Source organism: Hippichthys cyanospilos, chromosome 12, assembly GCF_059441005.1.
Source record: "Hippichthys cyanospilos isolate Australia breed blue-spotted pipefish chromosome 12, RoL_Hcya_1.0, whole genome shotgun sequence".
Lineage (NCBI taxonomy): Eukaryota > Metazoa > Chordata > Actinopteri > Syngnathiformes > Syngnathidae > Hippichthys > Hippichthys cyanospilos.
This window is the reverse complement of record NC_142380.1, coordinates 6,737,162-6,758,255: the sequence shown is the minus strand read 5'-3', so window position 1 is coordinate 6,758,255 and position 21,094 is coordinate 6,737,162. Positions and strand designations below refer to the sequence as shown.

General features: G+C 39.4%; 2 protein-coding genes across 3 annotated transcripts; one reads left to right on the top strand and one right to left on the bottom strand.

The window, feature by feature from the left end:
• Positions 1 to 1,580: 1,580 nt before the first annotated feature.
• Positions 1,581 to 12,204, top strand: LOC148414620 (pyroglutamyl-peptidase 1-like). Of its 2 annotated transcripts, XR_015867499.1 has the most exons (14): positions 1,581 to 1,683; positions 2,170 to 2,222; positions 2,319 to 2,435; positions 2,524 to 2,756; positions 3,599 to 3,842; positions 5,303 to 5,354; positions 5,545 to 5,683; positions 5,797 to 5,996; positions 6,103 to 6,256; positions 6,602 to 6,719; positions 7,640 to 7,796; positions 8,222 to 8,269; positions 8,379 to 8,472; positions 11,677 to 12,204. XR_015867499.1 is itself a non-coding variant. In XM_088430178.1 (5 exons), the coding sequence occupies exons 1-5, from the start codon at positions 1,653 to 1,655 to the stop codon at positions 3,792 to 3,794; spliced, it is 630 nt and encodes a 209-aa protein (XP_088286304.1). In that variant the 5' UTR covers positions 1,581 to 1,652; the 3' UTR covers positions 3,795 to 4,339. The 2 variants fall into 2 exon arrangements, 1 of the variants encoding a protein (XP_088286304.1); XM_088430178.1 differs by lacking the exons at positions 5,303 to 5,354; positions 5,545 to 5,683; positions 5,797 to 5,996; ... (4 more) ...; positions 8,379 to 8,472; positions 11,677 to 12,204 and having other exon boundaries at positions 3,599 to 4,339.
• On the bottom strand, positions 8,184 to 20,999 carry LOC148414619 (homer protein homolog 3-like). Its single transcript, XM_088430172.1, has 9 exons — positions 20,742 to 20,999; positions 18,695 to 18,851; positions 17,236 to 17,367; positions 17,032 to 17,136; positions 14,183 to 14,316; positions 13,183 to 13,339; positions 11,697 to 11,804; positions 10,751 to 10,831; positions 8,184 to 9,835 (listed from the first exon to the last, which is right to left on the bottom strand). The coding sequence occupies exons 1-9, from the start codon at positions 20,762 to 20,764 to the stop codon at positions 9,650 to 9,652; spliced, it is 1,083 nt and encodes a 360-aa protein (XP_088286298.1). The 5' UTR covers positions 20,765 to 20,999; the 3' UTR covers positions 8,184 to 9,649.
• Between the last annotated feature and the right edge of the window lie 95 nt (positions 21,000 to 21,094).

Genomic DNA, 21,094 nt, shown 5'->3' with positions numbered 1-21,094 from the left:
ATAGGACAACAATATGACAATTTGACAGCTCATTAATTTTCTGCAGATTTGTAATCAAATATAAATTTGGTGTCATTCTATTTTAATCAACCTAACAGCAATTTTGACTTGTTTAATTTGGCTGGTACCAAAAATTATATGAATTGTTTTGTTTACCACTAGCTTCAATGCTAATCTATTCAAATGAAACCAGTTTTTTATTGGCTACATGTGAATCATGTTATCCCCTCCTTCCAGCTTGATTCATTTTGCAAATGGGTGTCGAATGCACCCAAAGTAGGAAAAAAAAAGCTTTTCCTGTAAAGAAGCTTGAGATTAGCTCTGCTTTCATGACAACAAACTGAGCAGATTTGTCCTGGAAATGGTACAAAGGTGAATATTGTGACACAGCGTTCCCCTCCCACCATTTGAGACGCCAACAAGTCTTGCATGTTGTCACCAACGCCCTGCCAGTCACACTGGAACATGTTCCTCGCCCACTTGCAGCGCCGCAACGGATACTGGGCGGTCACACACCTTCACAAGACACTTTTTCTTTCCAGACCAATGGCCTCACGTTATAGCCTTTCAGGAAGTGGCCTCTAAAGTGCGGTTTTCAAATTTTAAAGATCTGAACGCTGATCAAATAACTGCATTTAAAATAATAACTCAATAGAATTATAAATCAATGAACATTTTATTTATAAAACTACTACCCCTGACCGGATACGTAAAGATTTTGTTCTCTGAGGGCGTATAAACATATGACCACAACTGGCAGTGGTTTTCAACCTTTTTTCAATGTTGTACCCCTTGGGAAATATTTTTTTTCTAGCCAAGTACAAGTACAGTATTTTTGGATAGAAAAAAATACTTGAAACATGAGTGTTTTGCGATCCTTCCATGTCTGACTGATTAAAATCTATAATTATATATGTAGCTGTATCTCAAGGTGTATTTTAGTCAGCAAATCCCAAAAATAGGTTGCGTAACATCTACTTGTGGCTCGTCTGCTGGGGAAAAAAAGCCACTAATAACAATGCACCTCCGTATAAAACCTAACTAAATAACAATTTTTGCAACTCAGTCACGAGAACATAATTTAGCAACAAATTGCTTCACATTCCATTTTATTTGCTCTTAATTTGAAAAGAAAAATGCACTGCTCCAGAAATAAAAAAGTGTTCAAGTTAGATTTGTTGATAAACAAAATCTCACACGCCCCTTTTGAGAGTCCTAAGGATTACGTTAAATTAAAAGCACAACTGTCCTCTGAAAATGCCTAAAGGTTAAGATCAATGAAGTACTCTCCAACTTTTTCAGTTATTGACGAAACAACAAAAATAAAAAAAAAACTTGTGAATTGATTAACAAAATTAACTGAAACTATATCTTACGTTTATTAAACCAATTAAAGCTTTTATCATAGTGAATGGCCTTCGCTTTCGTCTATTTTCGACAAATTCTCCATTAGTTCCAAAAACGCCCCACGCCATTGTTTTGCCTTTTATTAGCTCTGTTATTTGGAGTACACATCTTAATACACTAGGTGGCAGTATAAGCACATTTATGGACCTTTATCAAAGTGCGTCATTTCCGATCCGCTGTCAGTCAGAGGACGGCTCTCCAATGTTTACAAGCAAGTCACTCACACTGAACAACAACTAACCAGCATGAGCAACAAGAAGAAAGTTATTGTAACAGGTAAGATCATTGCACGGAATAAACGACTGGAAAATACGAGTAGCAATTAAAACGTGTGGTTGTGAGCAATGTTTGTAAAATGATTATTATTTTTGTAAAGAACGGTGATCGTTATTATCTTAACGCCTCTACTTTAAATAAACCACGCAGCAGATTCAGACGTGGGGTTAATGTTTCACTTCAGTCTTTAGACTTGGGTTGACAGTTTTTCAAGAATACTTACAGTATATCCCTGCCGAATGCAGTCACAATTTGTGATGAATTCCTTTAGAAACAAGTCTTCTTACGAATAACATTGATTCAAATTATGCTTTTTTTGCCAGTTTAAAACCACGTGTCGCCAAGCCTGTCTAGTTGTGTCATGATTGTTTTTAGTTTACATTTTCTAACAAGACACGAGAAAGTTCATTTTCCATCAAATGTCCCCTTGGACCATACCTGTGGTCAGCAAAGTGTTAATTTTAGGATTTTTTTTTTTCTCTTCAGGCTTTGAGCCTTTTGGAGAGCATGCTGTGAACTCCAGCTGGGTGGCGGTGCAGGTAAGGATTAAGGAAGGCCCTGTTTGTGGCTTCACAAGTTCAAGTGTCTTTTCAGTATGGAATGAGGCCTGGAAGTGCTATTTGTGTGACTGACAGGAACTGGAGCGTTTAGGCCTGGGCGAGGACGTGGATCTTTTTGTCTGTGAGGTGCCTGTTGAATACCAGGCCGTGCAGAGTTTACTTCCATCTCTATGGGAACAGCACCTCCCACAGGTGCTTTGTAACCTCGTGTAGTGTTTCCCAGCCTGAGTCAATTGAAAGAATTGTTTCCATTTAGCATTTTTGGGGTTTCTGCACGCAGCTGGTAGTCCATGTTGGTGTCTCCGGCTTAGCGAGCACAGTGACGCTGGAGCAGTGTGGACACAACAAGGGCTACAAACGTTTGGACAACTGCCGCTTCTGTCCAGTTTCCCAGTGCTGCATAGAGGACGGGCCCGACTGCATCAGCTCTCTGCTGGACATGGACACCGTCTGTCAAAGGGTCAATGACGCCCATGTAGGGGTCAATGTGTCCGTGTCCAAAGATGCTGGAAGGTGTGTGATGAAAAAAGTAAACCTGCACTACTTTTTACACTATGCACACAAGTCAGCAAAATCCATTACAATCCAAATCAATCAATCAATCAATTAAATGTTATTGCAGGTACTGTATAAATTGAACATAAAACAAAGAACTACAAGTGTGTATATAAAATACCTGCATAACTTTGCGTTCGGAAAGGCTTTTTAGCATCATGCTAACCAAAAATAAAAACACTATTGACTAGCTAATATATAGCATCGTAGGGTGTTTGAATACAAAGCAACACATTCTTTCAATAATTCTTTATCCTACGTGAAGAAATACTTAAATTACTGTCGTGACCACCCTCACACAAAAGTTGTTTTTTTTCACTATTTATGTTGCGTTTTCACAAAATATATGTGTTTGAAAATTAAATTGAAAAATTGACATATTCTAAATCTACACCTCATTCTCCTTAAACTGATGTCTAACACATGAAGGTAGCTATAAAAATGATGAAGTTGCAGCAATTTGAATGTTGCTGGGAAATCTTAACTCAAGACCTGAAGGAAGCTTTTCTTGTCGAAAAAAACTCATAACGCAAATCTAATCTCTCTGACATAAATCTGGTTTTGTGAAAACACATCACATTTAGACATTTTCTGAAGCGCTATACAACTATACTGGCTACATACTGGCTGTCTGTACCAGCCTGCCCTCTTGTGGCCAAGCATGCACATCAGAAGTAGCAGCATCATTTCTATAAATTGCTACAAAAAGGTTGTAGCAAAACGGCTAATTGTTCATGTTAAAAATCTGTCCAAAACATCACAAAAGTTGTCCCTAAAAATTTTCACCACTCTTTTCATAGATATCTGTGCGACTACACTTACTACTCCTCCCTGTTCCTCGGGCGCGGCCGCTCGGCCTTCGTCCACGTGCCTCCGCTGGGAAAACCCTACAGCAGCCGGCAGCTGGGCCGAGGCCTTCAGGCCGTTGTGCGGGAGATGCTGATGCTGCTGGAGGTGGCCGACGCCGATGGGCGCCACTGCCAACGTTCAGCGTGAGCCCCTTGGCCTGATACTTTAAAACTACTCAGAGAGATGCTTTATGAGGTGAGCATTGCATGGAAAGGAAAAGAAGAAATTTGGACTTTGAACTATTTTTATCCTCTAATGTCCTTAATGACAACGATGGAAGCTGTTCAAATGATAAAGCTTCATTTTCACCGTGTATTAAATTGCATGATGTTTACGGTTTGTATTTTGACAAGCTAGCTAAGTTTTTGTGCGGTTTTGCTTGTTTTGCACTGTAACAGTGTGTCTCTTGTGACCCCCAAAATATTTGATCTCAGGGAGAAACATTCAATATTTAAAGTTAATGATAAAGTGTGTGTGTGTGCGTGTGTGTGAAAACAGTTTTTGTCAAAAAAGGACTTTTAAAGTTCAGAAAAAAATGCAAGAAAGTGACTGCATAATACCCTGTCTCTGTGTCCTCATTGGAACTTACTATTAAGATTCAGATTATTTTTGGACTCGCCAACATTTATCATTATTTTATGCAATGATGCACTTGTACTGCATTCTCTCCTAATAAATTTCAGTTCAAGCAACTCCTCGTGATTGTAATTGACCATCAGATTATTTTGTCTTTTTTTTTCAAGTGGTGTCGATGTTCACATCAGTTTATTTGGCATTTGCAGTGTTTAAAACACATAGGAAAAAAGGTGCAAGATTTCAAAATGCACTGCCAACATCTAAAAGAACCATCCCAAAAGGATATGCCCAAAAAAAAATCAAATAAAAACAAATGCCATATAAAACGCTAAGAATGAAATCAAACCTAGACTACGACTTTACCGTTTTAAGCATGTCCAGCCATATGGCGTTATGCTTTGTCATAATACAAAACGTTCACTGGCTAACGGAAGCTAAAAACAACATCCACTTGTTGCCATTCTGTTAGCTTAGCTGTTGAGCTAGCATGTCAACACAACACTGCATCTAAAGCTGAAATAAATACTTTTAAAGTTCACAAATGAACACTCTCCGAATTTAATCCAAATAAAGTTTATAAGACACAATTTTGTGTATTTTTACTTTTATAATAATTTGGCTCAGGGTTCATGTTCATACTGTGCTGTCATGCTATTTTATGACCTATTTTTCATGATAACCCAACTACATTATTATTTCATTTTCAAGCAACTAACTATGATGACACTTAACTAAGTTATTTTAGAGGAGGAACCACATTTAAAAGGGTTAAGACTCACTGTTTCAAAAAAAAAACATGAACATACATCATAACCTTTACTGATAGCTATCGTAAATTAAATCAGTGAATTATTGTTGTGACTGGTGTATCATGAGGCTCAGATTGCTTTGTATCATATTTATAATGTGCTTATAGTTTAACAATCCTGGAGCTGGGCTACAAAATGGAGATGACCATCTCAATGTTTGTGTTTGTGTTAGTATTTACGACGCCTTTTTAACACATGCTTGAAATTGTAAATATTCATCTCCTGGGGGCATTCTAAACACTCATGAAATTTTATTGACTCCTCTTTCAGTTACTGTGGAATTCACGATTCAGCGTGGGATCTACTGCAACACTAGCGAGAAGTGAGTCTGTAATGGCTGTGAAAACACCTCGGGCAGGTGAACTTTGCAAATCATAAGAGCATTCAGGAGAGAACATATGACTGCAACCAAAGTCATAAGAGCATTCAGTCAAGGACATATGACTGCTACTACAAAATGCTCTCTTTGTGGCGCCCACTTTGTATATTCATTGTTTTTTTTTAACTTGTAGTCATATTGAGAAGCATCAAATGAGGGCAAAGTCCAAGGAGGTTACTCTGCATAACGACTGCCGCCTGGGGGAAACTGTGCTGGAATGCTACAACTGCGGATGTTGCAATGTCCTTCTGACGAGCTTCATTCCTGCAAAGGTGTTAACCTGCAATAAGACAATAAAAATCACTTATTCGAAAATAGCTCAGCAGATCAACAAGTTCCATTCTCTTCGCCTGCTTTACTGCTCATTCTCACTTTTTTCAAACAGGAAAAGCCCAGTGCATCCTTGGAAGACCTAAAGAAGGCCGATGTGGATGAATGTCTCATAGGTTTGCCTTTTCCATAACTCATTGCGCAAGACTATGGTGGCAAATTATCCATTGAGCTGAGGAGCAGTGCTGGAGCCCCATTGGAGATTCCACCCAACTTTCAGGTGGACCTTGTGTTGAAGTCCACATCCTTTGACAGGTACCACATAAATGTATTGCTTTCATTGATTCTTAGTTAAAAGGCATTGAGATTTTTACTCAATTTATGCTGCTCAACTCATTTATTGTGGTTGGGTTTGTTGAAGGAGTTCCCCGAAGATATTTGCTGTGGACAAGAAGTCGGTGTCTGGTTACGTCTACCACAAATTGCTGGGCCACAAGGTGGAAGACGTAGTCGTTAAGTGTCAAATGCCCAAACGCTTCACCGTCCAAGGACTGCCTGACCTCAACCACTCCCAAGTAAGGCTGCGTCTCAAATAACATGGCTTTGGGTTTTCGCTGAAGTGGCACAATCGCGCGTCATTGCAAGGCGGTAAAAGTGGGCTTGTCCATCTGAGAATTATGTCTTTTTTTTTTTTACTTTGATCGCAAACCGATCAAAAATCATGAACAAGACCGAAAAGTGCGATAATTTCCAAGAGGTGTTGATCTGTACTTAATGTCGGCACTGTTAGTACTATAAAATAGTCATCTTGATGAATGAAAGAATTGCAGCTCAGGCCCACTAGGTGACAGCCGTGTACCTTCAAGCTCCCTCGCCAGCCCCCCTTCCCGATGATGTCATTGCGCTTTGACTGTGTGCAGGCGGTAGTGTGAAGAAAGGCTCTGACTTCCTGTGGCCACAGCATGACAAGCCCATGTTCTTTTATGTCACTCAAGGCCAAGAGGAAATGGCCGGCTCGGGAACGTCATTCCTCAACAGGTGTGTGCTGTTGAGGATCTCCAATATGTTGAAAGGATGATCTTTACACTGATAATAAACTAAACATAATGCTTATTCCAAGTGGGCCTATTTAAACTCATGCGTGTTCTCGTTGGCAGCTTTTCTTTATTACTCATTCAATGTACTCTTCCTTTTGCTTTTTTTTTTTTTGGCATTTATGACTGCAGACATTAAATCCCAGGTACATTTCTTTAGATTTTTATTTGAAGTGTTTTGCTGAAGAAGGGTAAAAAATGACTGGTCCTGAATAAATTAAGTAGTAATCAAGTTAGATAATTAATACTTGACTAATCAAATGCTTTTGACAATCAAGAGCTAAATTACCTGGTTACTTTTAAATAATCAAGTACCGTATCAAAATAATTGATTTTAGGTACTTATGTACTGCCGTAATTGATTATATTGATAACTTTACGTATAAATGTATGACAGCATATTATTTCTACAGTAATGTATTGCTCTAGGGCTTATTTACTCAATTCATTATTTTTAGTACTTAATTGATTTAGTAGCAGCCATTTTAGACCCTCCAGCTGAACACTTAAACAAAAATTTAAGGAAAAAAAAAGGACCTTGAATACAGTGTATGGACTCTTTAAATACACACACACACACACACACACACACACACACACACACACACACACACACACACACACACACACACACACACACACACACACACACACACAAAACGTAAGAATATGTCTGGGATTGAATGAGTTAAACAATAATATTGTAGATTCCAAAAGTGTGATGTGAAATATGTCAGTGTTTATTTTTTTTAAATTAAAACATTGGCGTAAATGACATTTTCTATTTAATCTTATTCTTGGGGCACACCTGCGCGTCTTTGTGACACTGTTTACCTGCCGTGTAATCGCGTATTGTTGGCACAGAACGGAGGCAGCTAACGTGGAGAAAATCACGACAAGGTTGCCGAAGGCTGGGGCCAGACCGTATCAGATTGGCGTCATCAAGCCCTACCAGGGCCAGAGATCCTATCTGGTCCAATACATGCAGTTCAGCGGCTCCCTTCATACCAATCTGCACCAGGTGGGCGGACCAGTGTCGTAACATTGCAGATGACAGAGGACGTGACATGACCTCGTTAGCGTTCTGTTGGACGGGGGCGTGCTGCACACGTGAAGGTTTCTCCAATATTGCGGTGTTGCAATATAGGAAAACCAATCTTGCTTAAGTTACTAAAACATTGCATCACTTAATTGCGTTCATACCTTTTTCTGCTAACATGTTCTGTTGTGCATGTCAATCAACACATCTTCCAAAATGTGTGTTGAGTTTTTTAAAGCAATTCATAATGAACCTATTCACTGCCAGTGCCATTTTTCTCTTCAAAAACCCTTTTCAATGTTGAGGAGACGTCATTCATGGAGATCCCAAAGCATTGGACATGAGAAACGCATAGGGCTGCATAAGAGAGATTTGTCAATGTTGTTTGCTTTTATTTTTCCTCACAGCACATGTGCGGACCAAGTCAGCATAAATCTCCACAACAAGTTTAAACGGTAAGGCTTGAAAGAACATGATCAAAACATGATCAAATATACAGTCACGTGCCTTGTGAAAAATGCATTTTTTTTGTAATCCACTCGTTTTACCTCACTTTGTCCACAGATGGATCTGTCATTGTTCAAAGTGTCCCCAAAGTCCTTGAATGCATCACTGCGGAGGCCTATTATGATGTGGTGTGATCACAAGTACTCTTAAAGTAATCATTATTCATTTACACAATCCAAAGTGTTGCACTATAGCATTACTGAGCGCGTATTTGCTACCTAGGTTGCATACTGTGTTTTAATAAGTACTTCATTGACCTAAATGGGAGTCAAGCTAGCATAGCTGCTGGAATTTCTTTACCTTCTTTGGTGTCTCCTTTCATCTGTGCCTCACCAAAATACGCTACAGAGTTCCCATGCTATAACGCGGTTCACCTTTTGCAGCCTCACTCTTTCATGGATTTTTTTTTTTTGTCTGCCTTCTGTCAAGGTCTGAACTTCCTGTGTTTAAACAGTAGAATAGAAGAATACTTCATGCATGAAAAAAACGAATGGAAAATCTAAAATAACCCAACAAAAAGACAATACAATAAATAAAATCGTAAAATACACCTACACTGAAAAAAAACTATGAGAAGGCAGTCTCATAAATGAAAAACAAAAAATAGTCATACCCTATGACAAAAAGAAATGGGAAATATGAACAAAAACAAATTAAGCACAAAACATTTAATAAAAACATACAAAAAGACTGTATAATAAATGAAAGACAAAAAATAGACATACACTAACTGAAAAAATATGTAAACAAAAAAGAAAATACAGTGTAAAGAACAAAAACAGATATTAAACAAAAATGAAAAAATAAAAAAAGCATGTATTATGAATGAAAAAGTTAAAAAAAAAAAAGTCTACTCCACGCATTTCACATTCTGCAGGTACTTTTGGAACGTAAACCCAGCGAGTGAACACTGTATTATGTACAATCATGAAGAATGTTATGCAATTGAATCACTATTCTTATTGCTGCGTTCTAATGCACGGACAGTTTATACGTTACAAATGTGTTTTGTTGCGTATGCAGAATTGTTGACGAGATCTTTGACCTACACCCGACACAAGGCCTCCAATTAGCCTTAATACAACCCAGAGGGCCTACTAACTGAAAAACTACAAGCACCAGATGCCCAAACAAACACCTTGCACGCTATACTCCTAAGCGCTTACCTACAAGTGATTGCGTCGTTTCCCTGATAAGCAACATGAAGCGCTACATTATCTGACAAGTCAGACCAGGTCAATTGCAGCTCAGGCCCTCCTCTGGGCAACAAGTGCCACCGTCCAGATGGTTCTCCTGCTCCACGCCATCTTGGATTTTTGAGGGACCTTTTATTTGTCCATGAGCTTAACCAGGCTCTGCCGGAGGTCATTGAGGTCAAAGATCTTGATGTCGAGGATTTCAATGGCCCTGTGCAGCTCCGTGTCCATGCGATCGCGATCATCCAGGGTGTTGCTCAAGTTCTGCTCAGTGTTCTGGATGCGGCGCTCCAGCTCGGAATTGCGCATCTCCACTTCCTGGTGACAAAAAGATAACGTGTTCTAACTATTTCCCGCTGCAGTGTAGAATAGATACGCTCACCAAAGAGGACGGTGGGGAGGAGCTAAGTTTAGTCTGGGTCATTAGTACAAGTTGGGACACTCTATACCACACTTGTTTTTTGTTGTTGTTTTTTGTTTTTAATGAAATCCTCTGACCAAACATTTGAAGAGAAATATACAATGAATTTAAAATATTGAAATGTTTTGGGATCATAGTTTGTGCTATATAAATGAATTATAAACATTTTTAGTCATGGGGTCACAGGGAGGAGCTAAATTTAGTCTGGGTTCTCAGTAGAAGTTGGGTTGAGTTATTTTATGAAATCTTACCATCAATTTGAAGAGAATTGTAAAATGATTTTTAGCGTATTTTGGTATCATACCTATATGCTATATCAACAATTTTAAGCTAATAATACTGTGGTCGTGGGGAGGAGCTAAATTTAGTCTGGGTCGTTAGTAGAAGTTTGGAGAGTCTTTGCCACACTTGAGTTTTTTTATGCTCTAACCATACATTTGAAAAGAAATGTAACACAATTTTGAAACATTTAGGACTTTGTTTTTAAACATACTATTCCAACTAATAAACTAATAGGCAATTAGAAAAGATTTTTGGAGTGGTCGAGGGGAGGAGCTAAGTTTAGTCTGGGTCGTTAGTAGCACTTCAGAGAGTCTTTTATATACATATATATTTTTTATTTTAATGAAATCCTCCAACCATACGTTTTAAGAGAAAACTAAGATGATTTTGGAATATCAAAGTGTTTATGGGTCATGTTTTGTGATTTGAATTATATAGACTGATGACATAGGAAATCAGAAACATTATGGGAGCGGTCGTAAATAATGGGGGATTACTCAATTAATGTAGTGTTTTAGTTTGAGTCTTACCCGTAATCTGTGTATGGCCTGATCTCTGTCACGCTCAATGTCATGATAGTCTGTCTTCTTGCTTTGCAAAATGTGAATTTCCTGCCAAGAAACAACAAAGCCACACATTTATTTATTCACTGTATTTCTCCAAGCACAAGTTGGCGTCGCTTATAAATCCCCCCCCCCCCCCCCCCTCTTTATTTTAAATTTCAATTTTACAGTACTTTTCGAGGCATTTTTACATCATATATTGGAGAACATTCTGTTGCGGTTGTGGGGAGAGGGGACGGGGCGGGAGCGAGACAAGACTGCGAGGCGTGCACCAAGACGCAATTGCTGAAACTAATGTTGCAACATTAAAATGGTTTGAACTTTCAATGCTTTATTTTTTTGACAAAGCAGAATATTAATTTCTTGAAAAGCTCTAAAAGTCATCATCACTTTCTGATTTGCTCCTCTCATCACAGACATTCTTATCTTTGTCCTCGTCATACGTTCAAACATCTTCGTTACTCTTCCACGGTTAGTCATCTTCAGACCCATCCAGTTTGTTTGAAATGAAGGTCTTTGGAAAAGATTTGCTGAATATCTTACTTGGGATATTATCCCAAGCTTTCTTTCCCCAGGCTTCAAGCACACGTCCACGGACTGAAGGAGACGAGTCAAGCCGTCTTTTCCTTTTCATAATACGTCAAAGTCCGTTAAAAAAAAAGATCCAGTGTATTTTCTGTGCACTCTAAAACAGATCTATACTATATTGAATTAGCCTTGTAAATGACATATTACTTATTTTGCGTTCAAATTAATTTTATTCAAACACTGATATGTTGAAAAAATTCTGTTTGGACTTATACAGTTATAAAACGACCCCGATAACATGGGGGTTGAAAATGAGGAAAACAGCTGGAGTTGTACCCGGAGAAATATGGTATTTATTTTTTCAGGCAGGCGCAAGTGTGCAAACCTCATCTTTGGCCTTCAACAGAGCCTCCAGCTCCTCCAGGGACTGAGTGAGCTCGGCTTTGAGAAGGTCGCTGGGACCGTGACCTCCGTGCGCCTCCAGGTCAGCCACCTCCGCGCGCGCCGTACACCAAACATACACACAGAATGAAAATGCCGGAAAACTCATTTTCTTACAAGCGGCAAAGGGAAACGAGCCAATGCCAGCTCCCTCTGGTGATCTGGCTTTTTTTGTCCAAAGTGGGCCAAGCAAAGTAGGATAAGGCTGTCCCACAAACTCGTCTTGCTCTCACATCACCACCACTGAGACGTGCGCCATTTTACTTTTTCACCACCTGACATGAAGCGAAACAAACGGGGACTTTCTGCGGCTCGCTTGACGCAAACGGCAAAAGTTGCTTGAAATGACGTCAACCTTTAGGGCATAGGTGTCGAACTCCAGTCCTGGAGGGCCGGCATCCTGCATGTTTTCCGGTTTTCTTTCCTCAACACACCTGATTCAAATAATTAGCTTATTAGCAAGCTCTGCGGGAGCTTCGAAATGATCCCAATCATTTGAATCAGGTGTTTTTGAGGGAAAAGGTTTGAAAACATGTAGGATACCGGCCCTCGAGGACTGGAGTTCGACACCTGTGGTTTAGGGGATCGATACTGTGGAGCTGAGCCTTAATACTTTGGTAAAGCTGGTATTGATGAGTGGGGCGGGGGCTGGAAAGGAACATGAAATGTGATTGATATTTATTTATTTTACACCAACCCCGGTGGCAAAATGAGACATTGGGGAAGCATATCAAGTAGGACCTTACTGATGCAGATTTTCTTTAGGCTGATGCTAGTTTTTCGGACTGAAAAACAACTGTACAACTAAGTTTCAAATTATAACGAACAAAAAACTCTTTTTCTATCCCAATGCATTTCAAGGACATGCAATCTTTTCATATACAGTATATTTTTGTTACCAGTAGTTGAATAAGTGTCATATTTAACATATGTGCTTCATTCATGTTGCACTGTGTATGTTATGAGTTTTTTTTGAGAGGTGTGTTCGAGTAGTGACGTTCAGATTAATTCTTTGCGCAACTTAATCGCATCTTGTAAACATGAAAGTTTGCTTTGTTTTGATATAATAAGTTGATAGCTCATTTGCTGTGATACTGCTAAACAAAGTGTAAAATAACCCAGGCTGGATAAACACTTTTTTTTTAAAGCTTGCTAGGTCAGAAGTGCAATTAAATACATGGAGGTATCGCATTGCTTGTCTATCTACTCCATTGTAGTAAAACGGCAAAATGTTGTGAGAAGGCCAGTCAATTCTTTCAAATAAACTGTACCATAAAAAGTCATGCGTATATATAAAAATATATCACAAGTGCTTCATGAGGCTTCCTTTTGCCATCATTACTCACCATACTTCCTTGACGCCGATTTGAGTTTCAAGCCTCATCTTGAGGCGTTAATCAATTAGGATAAGCATTTTGTGGCCTGCTCACCTGTTCCCGGAGCCTTTGGGTTTCCTCTTGATAGGCAAGCAGCTGTTTCTTCCACTGCTCCACATTAGCGTTGGCCTCGTGCAAGGCCGCCACCAACTTGGAGTTGCTGTCCTGCAGAGTGAACAGCTCCGCTTCCAGGTTCATCTCGCAGATGGACCTGCCGCAAAAAAAGAACGTAACATTCGCCTTGCTTTCCTTCATTCATTCCGACCACCAAGGAGGCGTATTGATTCTGATATTTAGTGCTAAACCCCTCAACCGCATTATTAATCACCTGTTAAATCAAATGAAGACAAACTCATTAAAACACGACATAAGAATTTTGTCAATAACTCACCCAGAACGCAGCTTGTAAAAAATGGAATCAATGGTAGCTTACAAGCCACATGTTACACTGTTAAAAAAAAAATCACTTGAAAACTGATTGCGAGAAACATTATTAGTTAAATGAGACCCTTAATAGTTGTGCATTCAAGTTAGCTTGAATACAAAACAAAAGGAGGGTTTATTTTTCCATCACTAGTAAATAATACTAAAAAAATTACATGTAAAAAATTAAATTAAATAGAAATTAAATAGATAACTAAGGGTCTAAATAAATGCGTATTCAAATAATATTTAGTCAATACCAAGCAGTGGAATTGAAGTACATGACTTTTAATCTGTTGTCTCGTTTTAGTTGAATAAATGTGATATTTTGTTTTGTTTTTGGACAGGGCAACTGCTAGCTAATCTTAGCTTGCATTTGCAGTGCAGCTATGTTTTTTTTTTTTTTAATCCAAGCTCCCGTCCAAGGTCACAACCAGCGTTCCAATAGATGGAATGCAAGTGTTTGAATTGTGTCGTGAGTATACTTGAGGACATTTTTTTTTTTTTTAATCAAATGACCCAGCAGAAACGCAATTATCTGCTCTTTCTTTGCCAAAATGGATTCCTTTCATGCTAATGAAAGGGACTTGAACGTGTGTGTGTGTGTGTGTGTGTGGGGGGGGGGGGTTACCCCTCGGACAGCATCTTCTTGATGCGCTCCTTTTCGGAGGAGAGCGTGATGTCGGCGCTTTGACTGCGAAATAGCTTGTCCTCGGGCCCGTTTATGCACACCAGCGGAGGCGACTGCAGCTCGTCCGACACATCCTGACCAACAAATGGCAAAATGCGCTCGCCGCGTAAACATTTGCTCAAAAACACATTGGAAAGTACTCGCATTAGCGCTGCTTAATGGGAGACTCTGGTTATTATTTTTTTCTGCATTGTGTCATGTCAGCTGTATAGTTCCAAATATTCATAGTGGGGCTGGGCTATGGCTTAAAGTTAAAATCATTTCCAATCCATTTTCTTCAATCATTCCAGACAAGTGCAATTTTAATAGAAGAATCAAACCCAACAAACTGTAAAATATTCAAGCAAAAATAATGAATACTGATTTCAAATTGGTTTCAGCATAAATGTGACATTTATACATTGCGCATAAGTTGCTTAGAGAGATAGTCCATTTATTTTGCCATTTTTGAGTAGTAAAGAGTTCATATTTTTTCTAAAATGGATTTGATAACTAAATAATGTTTCATGTACAATGAATACATTTAAAAATCCCATTTTCCTTTTTGCCATCGACTGCAAACGACATTAATTGTACTCGAGGCCGGGTAACGGCCAATCATGGCTCACCTGTTGGTCATGTGACTTCCAGAAGCTGAACCGTGATTGATCATTACCTGAGCCTTCAGCACATGGCGTCATTTTCAGTCCACAGCAAGAGAATGAATATTTTTTTAATAGTCCAGATATTCAATCCCAGGTACTTTTTGATATTTATTTCTAAAAACAATATTTTCAAATGATAAGTTAAAGTAGCATCTAAAAACAGCCAGTAATAAAAGTTAATTATTGCCAAAATATGTATTGCTAAAAAATAGAAATCAAAAAAATCAATGTGTTAAATGTAAAACTACTCACCTGTGAGAACTACGCGTAAAAGCCATCATGGAATGTAAAAAACAACAACAACAAAAAGACATGTCAATAATTTTCATCATTGAACACCTCAAATGCTAATACAATATGAAGTTATGTCAATGCTAGTCCACAAACGTTAATAGCACACTATGCTGTCAAATGTATTTACAAAACATTATTCTACTGATTAATTCTTCCATTGATTAATTGGCTGAAATTGTGGAGTTTATTTACCAATTGTTGTCTCTTTTGTATTGTTTCGTGATTAAAAACAAAAATTAAGCAATATTACACAAGAGGCATGGATGTTGTACTCACCAACATTTTTTAAATCAAACAATTGATCAATCAAATAATTTTGACAGGCTTTACAACAGGCGGCGGTTCAGAAAATAGTGAACATTTTATTAAAAGTAAAATCTGTTTCGCTACCAACAACAAAAAATAGACAGCATTGTGTTAACTCCTCAGATACTTGAACCCAAACTCAACGCATGCGACCGATTATTTACCAAAACTCCATTGCATATAGTCTTTATCCTCTGCAAAGAATTGACACAGAATTGAGAGCTGAAACATTTCTATATTGTCTGAATGTCATACTGCCCCCAGGTGGCCAATAAGAAATGGCACAATTAATCTGGATTTATTTGAATTTATATGGTTTTACGGAGCACAATTGAAGTGTTTTCTCAAACAAAACAAAAAAACAAAAAAAATGAGGTGGATGGAAGAGATTTATGGAATTTGCAGCCATTTCAATGGGGCAGATGATTTACTGTAAGATCCAAGCGCTGCTAAAATGAGTCGACTGACTGTTAATGATTCCAAATTGATGGAGTAGGTGCGAGGTGACGACGCCAGAGCTCGTCCTACATTCCCTCACCGTCGCTCCCCTCCGAGATGAGCGACCCACTTCATCTTTCTTTTTTTGCCTTCCTTTCACTTCATTTTTTTCCCCCTCCTTCCGTTAGGTCACAGAGATTTCATCTAATAACCGGACACAGGTCCGTCGAGCTATTTTCGGTACGCCAGCGCCATCAGCTTTGCTTTTTTAGTGCTTTCGCAGGTTCTTCTCATGTTTTCTGAACATTTTTGGGAGGAGTTCATCAGTATTCTCAGAGCCATCTAGAGGAGTAAAAAGTATCACTAGTGTTTCGTGAAGCTTCATTTGGCCATCACAGACAGGGTTTCATGAAATAAATCATGTATTTGATTTTATTAGGGATATGAATTATACCAAGTAATTTACAAGTGTTTCATGAAGCTTCATTTGGCCGTCACAAACAGGGTTTCATGAAATAAATCATGTATTTATTTTTATTAGGGATATGAATTATACCAAGTAATTTCTGTCAGATTATTAAGGCTCTAAGAATACAACATGCATGTAAAGATGGCACATATTCAAATTTTTGGATGAGAGTTGTTGGACGAGATCTCTTATTTTTTTATGCGTGTTTGTGAGTGTTGTTGTCGCCAGTGAGTGACCATTAGTGTCTCATGAAGCACTTGCGATACATTTTAGATTCTCTAGGTCATAGGTGTCAAACTCCAGTCCTCGAGGGCCGGTATCCTGTATGTTTTCCGGTTTTCTCACCCCAACACACCTCATTCAAATGATTAGTTCATTAACAGGCGCTTGAAAATGATCCAAGTCACTTAAATCAGGTGTGTTTGAAAGAGAGGATTCAAAAACTTTCAGGATACCGGCCCTCGAGGACTGGAGTTCGACACCTATGCTCTAGGTGGCACTCTTGCTGTAACAACGCAGTGGAAATGTCTTCAATTTCCATTGCACAAGAGCACCATCTAGAGGAGTAAAAAAATAAAAAATCAAGTGCTTCATGAGGCTTTATTTTCCGCACCACTTTAGCATGCAGCCTCGCTCACCTGCGGCGCGGCGATGCTGAGAGCCGTGTTGGCCAGTTCTTTGTCTTGGGACTTTTCTCGCGCCAGACGGGCCGCGTCTTTCACTTCTTTGAACTTGTCTGAGAACTTGACAGAAGATCAATTTATGTTAGGAATCATGCTACATGGGGAATCCTTGTTGAAAAAGGACTGGTGTGTGGATGTTAGGATGATTAGGAGGCTAACCTGGTGGAGTTGTTGCTCCGTAGCGAAGCCCAAACCGTAGACCGTATTGGCCCTGCTGTCAGCCCACTGACCAAACTTCTGAGATGTCTTGGTGAAGGTCATGCTGGGTGTAACTATGCAGTTTATAATCGCCTATAAAAAAGACGTTAAAAAAACATTAAAGTAGGATTTTTCACTCAGCCGGCCATTGACTGCCTTAAACCTCAAAGATCCATTTTTACTGGGCTAACATTGCGCAAAAATTAACACGCACTGCCACTGAAAATCAGTCAAAATCTCTTTAAACTGGGATGGCCCTTCCAGTAAGAGAAAAAAAAAACGTTTTGGTTTGTTTTTGTTACATGGATACAAAGTTTGCAGTTAGACAGTTGCAGTCTTTTTTGTTGTAGGCTAAAAAAATATGAGCCTTTATGCCAAGGAACTATATTAAAGTCAGTTGAGTCGCTTCATTGAGACAATCAGTGCTTATAGTAATAAACTAGTGACCAAATCAATGTCCATTATATATATATATATATATATATATATATATATATATATATATATATATATATATATATATATATATATATATATATATATATATATATATAAAGCAAAGCCAGAAAAGAATTTAAGGCGAATTGAAAATACCAATGTCAGAAAGCATCAATCAATATTCAGCCATGTTAGTGGATGAATCCAATTGGTGGGCTCCTGAGCTTATGATAAAAAATATGAAGTGAGAGGTATTTGTAAAGCTTGTGACATCATGTCGGCGTGGTCCGATAATAAAATGAATAATCCTGAAGTTCTGTGTGTCCTTATTTTGCCGCCGTCGTGTGTGGCGCGCCTCGCCACGGATGACGTAACGCATTGGATGCGCTCTAACGCACTTGACATAACACGCTGGATGCGTCCAGCGGGGAAGATTACACTTGGAGGCAAACAAGTGGGCCCTGGCCACCAATGTGGGTCAGACTCGAGGTAACCCCCCCTCGGCCCCGCCCCCGCCTCGCTACTTGACGTGGCGTCCATAATCTCAATCCAGAGAGCAGCAGTCGCGCGCTATTGTTGCTTCATTCATGATGTCCTAAACCCCGACTAGCCTAGAAGAGCATCGTTGCCTAAGTCGCTTTTGACACACTGTCACAATTACAAAAAAGCAATGGCGGGGAGAGTTAGCGGCTGCTCGCACGCTCTGCTGCACTTTATGTTGTGCGTTGCTTGTGTGCTATAAAAGAAAGTCAAATTTTTGCCCAAAAAGAGACACAGGGTTTTTCAGACTCCGTGCTACGATTAGGAGATCACTGGACATGGGGAACAAAGGTACTAGGTTTTGTTGAACACATTTCATTTATTTATGTGTGTACAATGTCCTCAAGTTCCCATTAATCACAAATAAATAAGGGATTACTGTATTCCAAAGGGGGCTTTTCTTTTTAGTTGAAGCCCTAATTCATTGGTAAGGCGTCCCGACCTTGGTGCCACCCACGCTGATGATGCGGTAGACGCTACGGTGGGAGTCGAAGAAGAAAGACACGGCCACGGCATGCTTGCTCGCAGGGATCCAGTTCCTCTTGGTTGCCGGGTCGATCTGGAAGACGTGCGCCCGCGTGCTGAAGATGGGCTGCTCTCTGGAGGAAATGAACAACAAAAAATGATGCTTCTGTTTTGAAGGACGGGTTAGTAAAAAATACATAATTTCAGTGAAAAAAAATTGTATTTTAAATGGGTTTATAGACTTTTATTTAATTACTTCCACTGCTTACTGTGTATATCAAACATTTTACAGTTAACACAAAATAGTGTAAAACAAAAAACATGAAGCCACAACAATAATACATCACTTTATCCATTTGTTGTTAATATTTGACTACCCGACTCAATTCCAGCGTGACGCCAACTGTGGCGTGGACGCAAATATTTGACCCAGTTCTTGAACTACATTTGGAGCGTGATCTGAATAAAAGCAAAGGTGCTCCAGCAGCAGCATGTGGCGCATCAAGAAACCTGTTCCTCATCATGAACATCCACCCGTGGCTTCAAGCGGGACGGTGGGACACGTGGTCCAGTCACATGTGACACAAGCCACGTTTTTTTTTTTTTTTTGGAACGGTCAGGATGGCACATTTCTATCTGACCTCATTAGGGGCAAACAAATCCAAAAGCGTTGAAAAAAAAAGTCAAAAGTGCTTCACGAGGCTTCGTTTTCCCATCAGTAACCTTTAGGACTTCTATTGCAAAGTATGAAATGGGCTTTGTTTTGATAAACAACAAAATATTTTGATGATGAACGCTTAAGAGCTAAACATCAAAACAAAACAAGACCACATGAGTGACAACCCTACTTTAAAACCCTAACCTGTTTGAAGCCCTACCTTGAAACCCCAACCCTACTTTAAAACTCGAGTTTCAGCTTGAAACCCTACTTGAAAACCCTAACTATAGTTTGAAACCCTATCTAGAAGCACTGCCTTCAAATAAATGTGAAACCCTACCACTGGTAAAAAAACTCTACTTCAAACGACCAACTGAAGCTTGAAACCCAAGTTTAAAACCCCAATCCTATTTTGAAATTATAACCCTACTTTTGCTACACTAACCTTAGTTTGAAACCCTACCTTGAAACACAAACTCGAGTTTGAAACCCTAACCCTAGTTTGAATCTCTCATCCTTGTTGAAACCCTACCACAAGTTTTCAAAACCATAACCTCAAAACACTAACTTTGAAGCAATGAGTCAAGTTTGAAACCAGGACCGTAGTTCGAAACACTCACCCTTCTGTGAACCCTAATTTTAAACAGAATAAAATGTTTTTTATTGTCATTGGTTAGATATCCAATAAAACTGGGAATGCTGCTACTTTTAGAAAGTAACTCAAGTTGAAACCTTCCTTAGAAATTTGAAGCCCTACTCTAACCTTAGTTTGAAACCCTACTTTGAAATCCTAGCCCTACTTAAACCTAACCATTGTCAAAACCCTACTCGAGTTTTGAAACCCAACCTAAATTTGACACCCTACTTTGAAATCCTAGCCCAACTTTAACCTAACCATTGTCAAAACCCTACTCGAGTTTTGAAACCCAACCTAAATTTGACACCCTACTTTGAGACTCTCGACTCAAAACTCCGCCCTAAAGCTCATTTGAAGCCTTACCCTTGAAAAAGTTCTTTGAAACCCCAACCATACTTAAACCCAAACCCTTCTTTGTTGATGAGTTTGAAAGCCTTACCATAGTAGCGATTGTGCACAGGGTTCCAGGCGGCACCTTGAGGAACGATTGAGGCGATTGGTGGCATATAGAGGCGGACTGGCAATCTGCTTTGACAGCTTAGCTTCCTTAATCTTTTCGAGCCGCAGCTTTCGAAAGACGGACTGATTAATTGCCGTGCTCGGGCAATTCCTATCACTTTTTGATGGTTATTATTCTTAGCATTTCCTTTTGTTGACATGCCAAACGTTTACAAGAAAATCAAATGCACGTAAATAGAAAATTCTGGATTTAAAAAAAAAAAAGCTTACCTTTCTCTGTTATGAGGAAACATTTGGCAAAGTGTTGTCCCTCCTTGTCGAGGAGAGAGTGGAGGCAGCAAACGAACTTTGGGCTGGCTCGATTTGATACTTTTCGATCTGGTTTTCCTTCAACATCAATTTGGTGCAGAGGTCAGCCCATGGCGTGATGGAATCGACGAGGGTGTATGTCCAGGAGCGACATCGTGATGAACAAGCAAGCCACCTCGCGTCCTCGCCGAGCTCGGTCGTGAGTCTCGCTGCCGGGCGACGCGCTGAGCTTTACAGCTGGCTCAGTAACAAGGAGGCCACCTGCTGTCTGATAACGGAAGTGCAGCTTGCTCACCTGGCCCAAAACAGCGTTC

Bases quoted from the DNA above. Each gene is read 5' to 3' on its own strand.
- LOC148414619 (XM_088430172.1), bottom strand. From the start codon at position 20,764: ATGTTTCCTCATAACAGAGAAAG. The intron at 17,137-17,235 runs GTTAGCCTCCTA...TCTTCTGTCAAG, and splicing joins CGGAGCAACAACTCCACCAG to TTCTCAGACAAGTTCAAAGA. The intron at 14,317-17,031 runs GTGAGCGAGGCT...TTTGTTGGTCAG, and splicing joins TCAGCATCGCCGCGCCGCAG to GATGTGTCGGACGAGCTGCA.
- LOC148414620 (XM_088430178.1), top strand. From the start codon at position 1,653: ATGAGCAACAAGAAGAAAGTTATTGTAACAG. The intron at 2,223-2,318 runs GTAAGGATTAAG...TGTGACTGACAG, and splicing joins CCAGCTGGGTGGCGGTGCAG to GAACTGGAGCGTTTAGGCCT. The intron at 2,436-2,523 runs GTGCTTTGTAAC...TTCTGCACGCAG, and splicing joins GGGAACAGCACCTCCCACAG to CTGGTAGTCCATGTTGGTGT.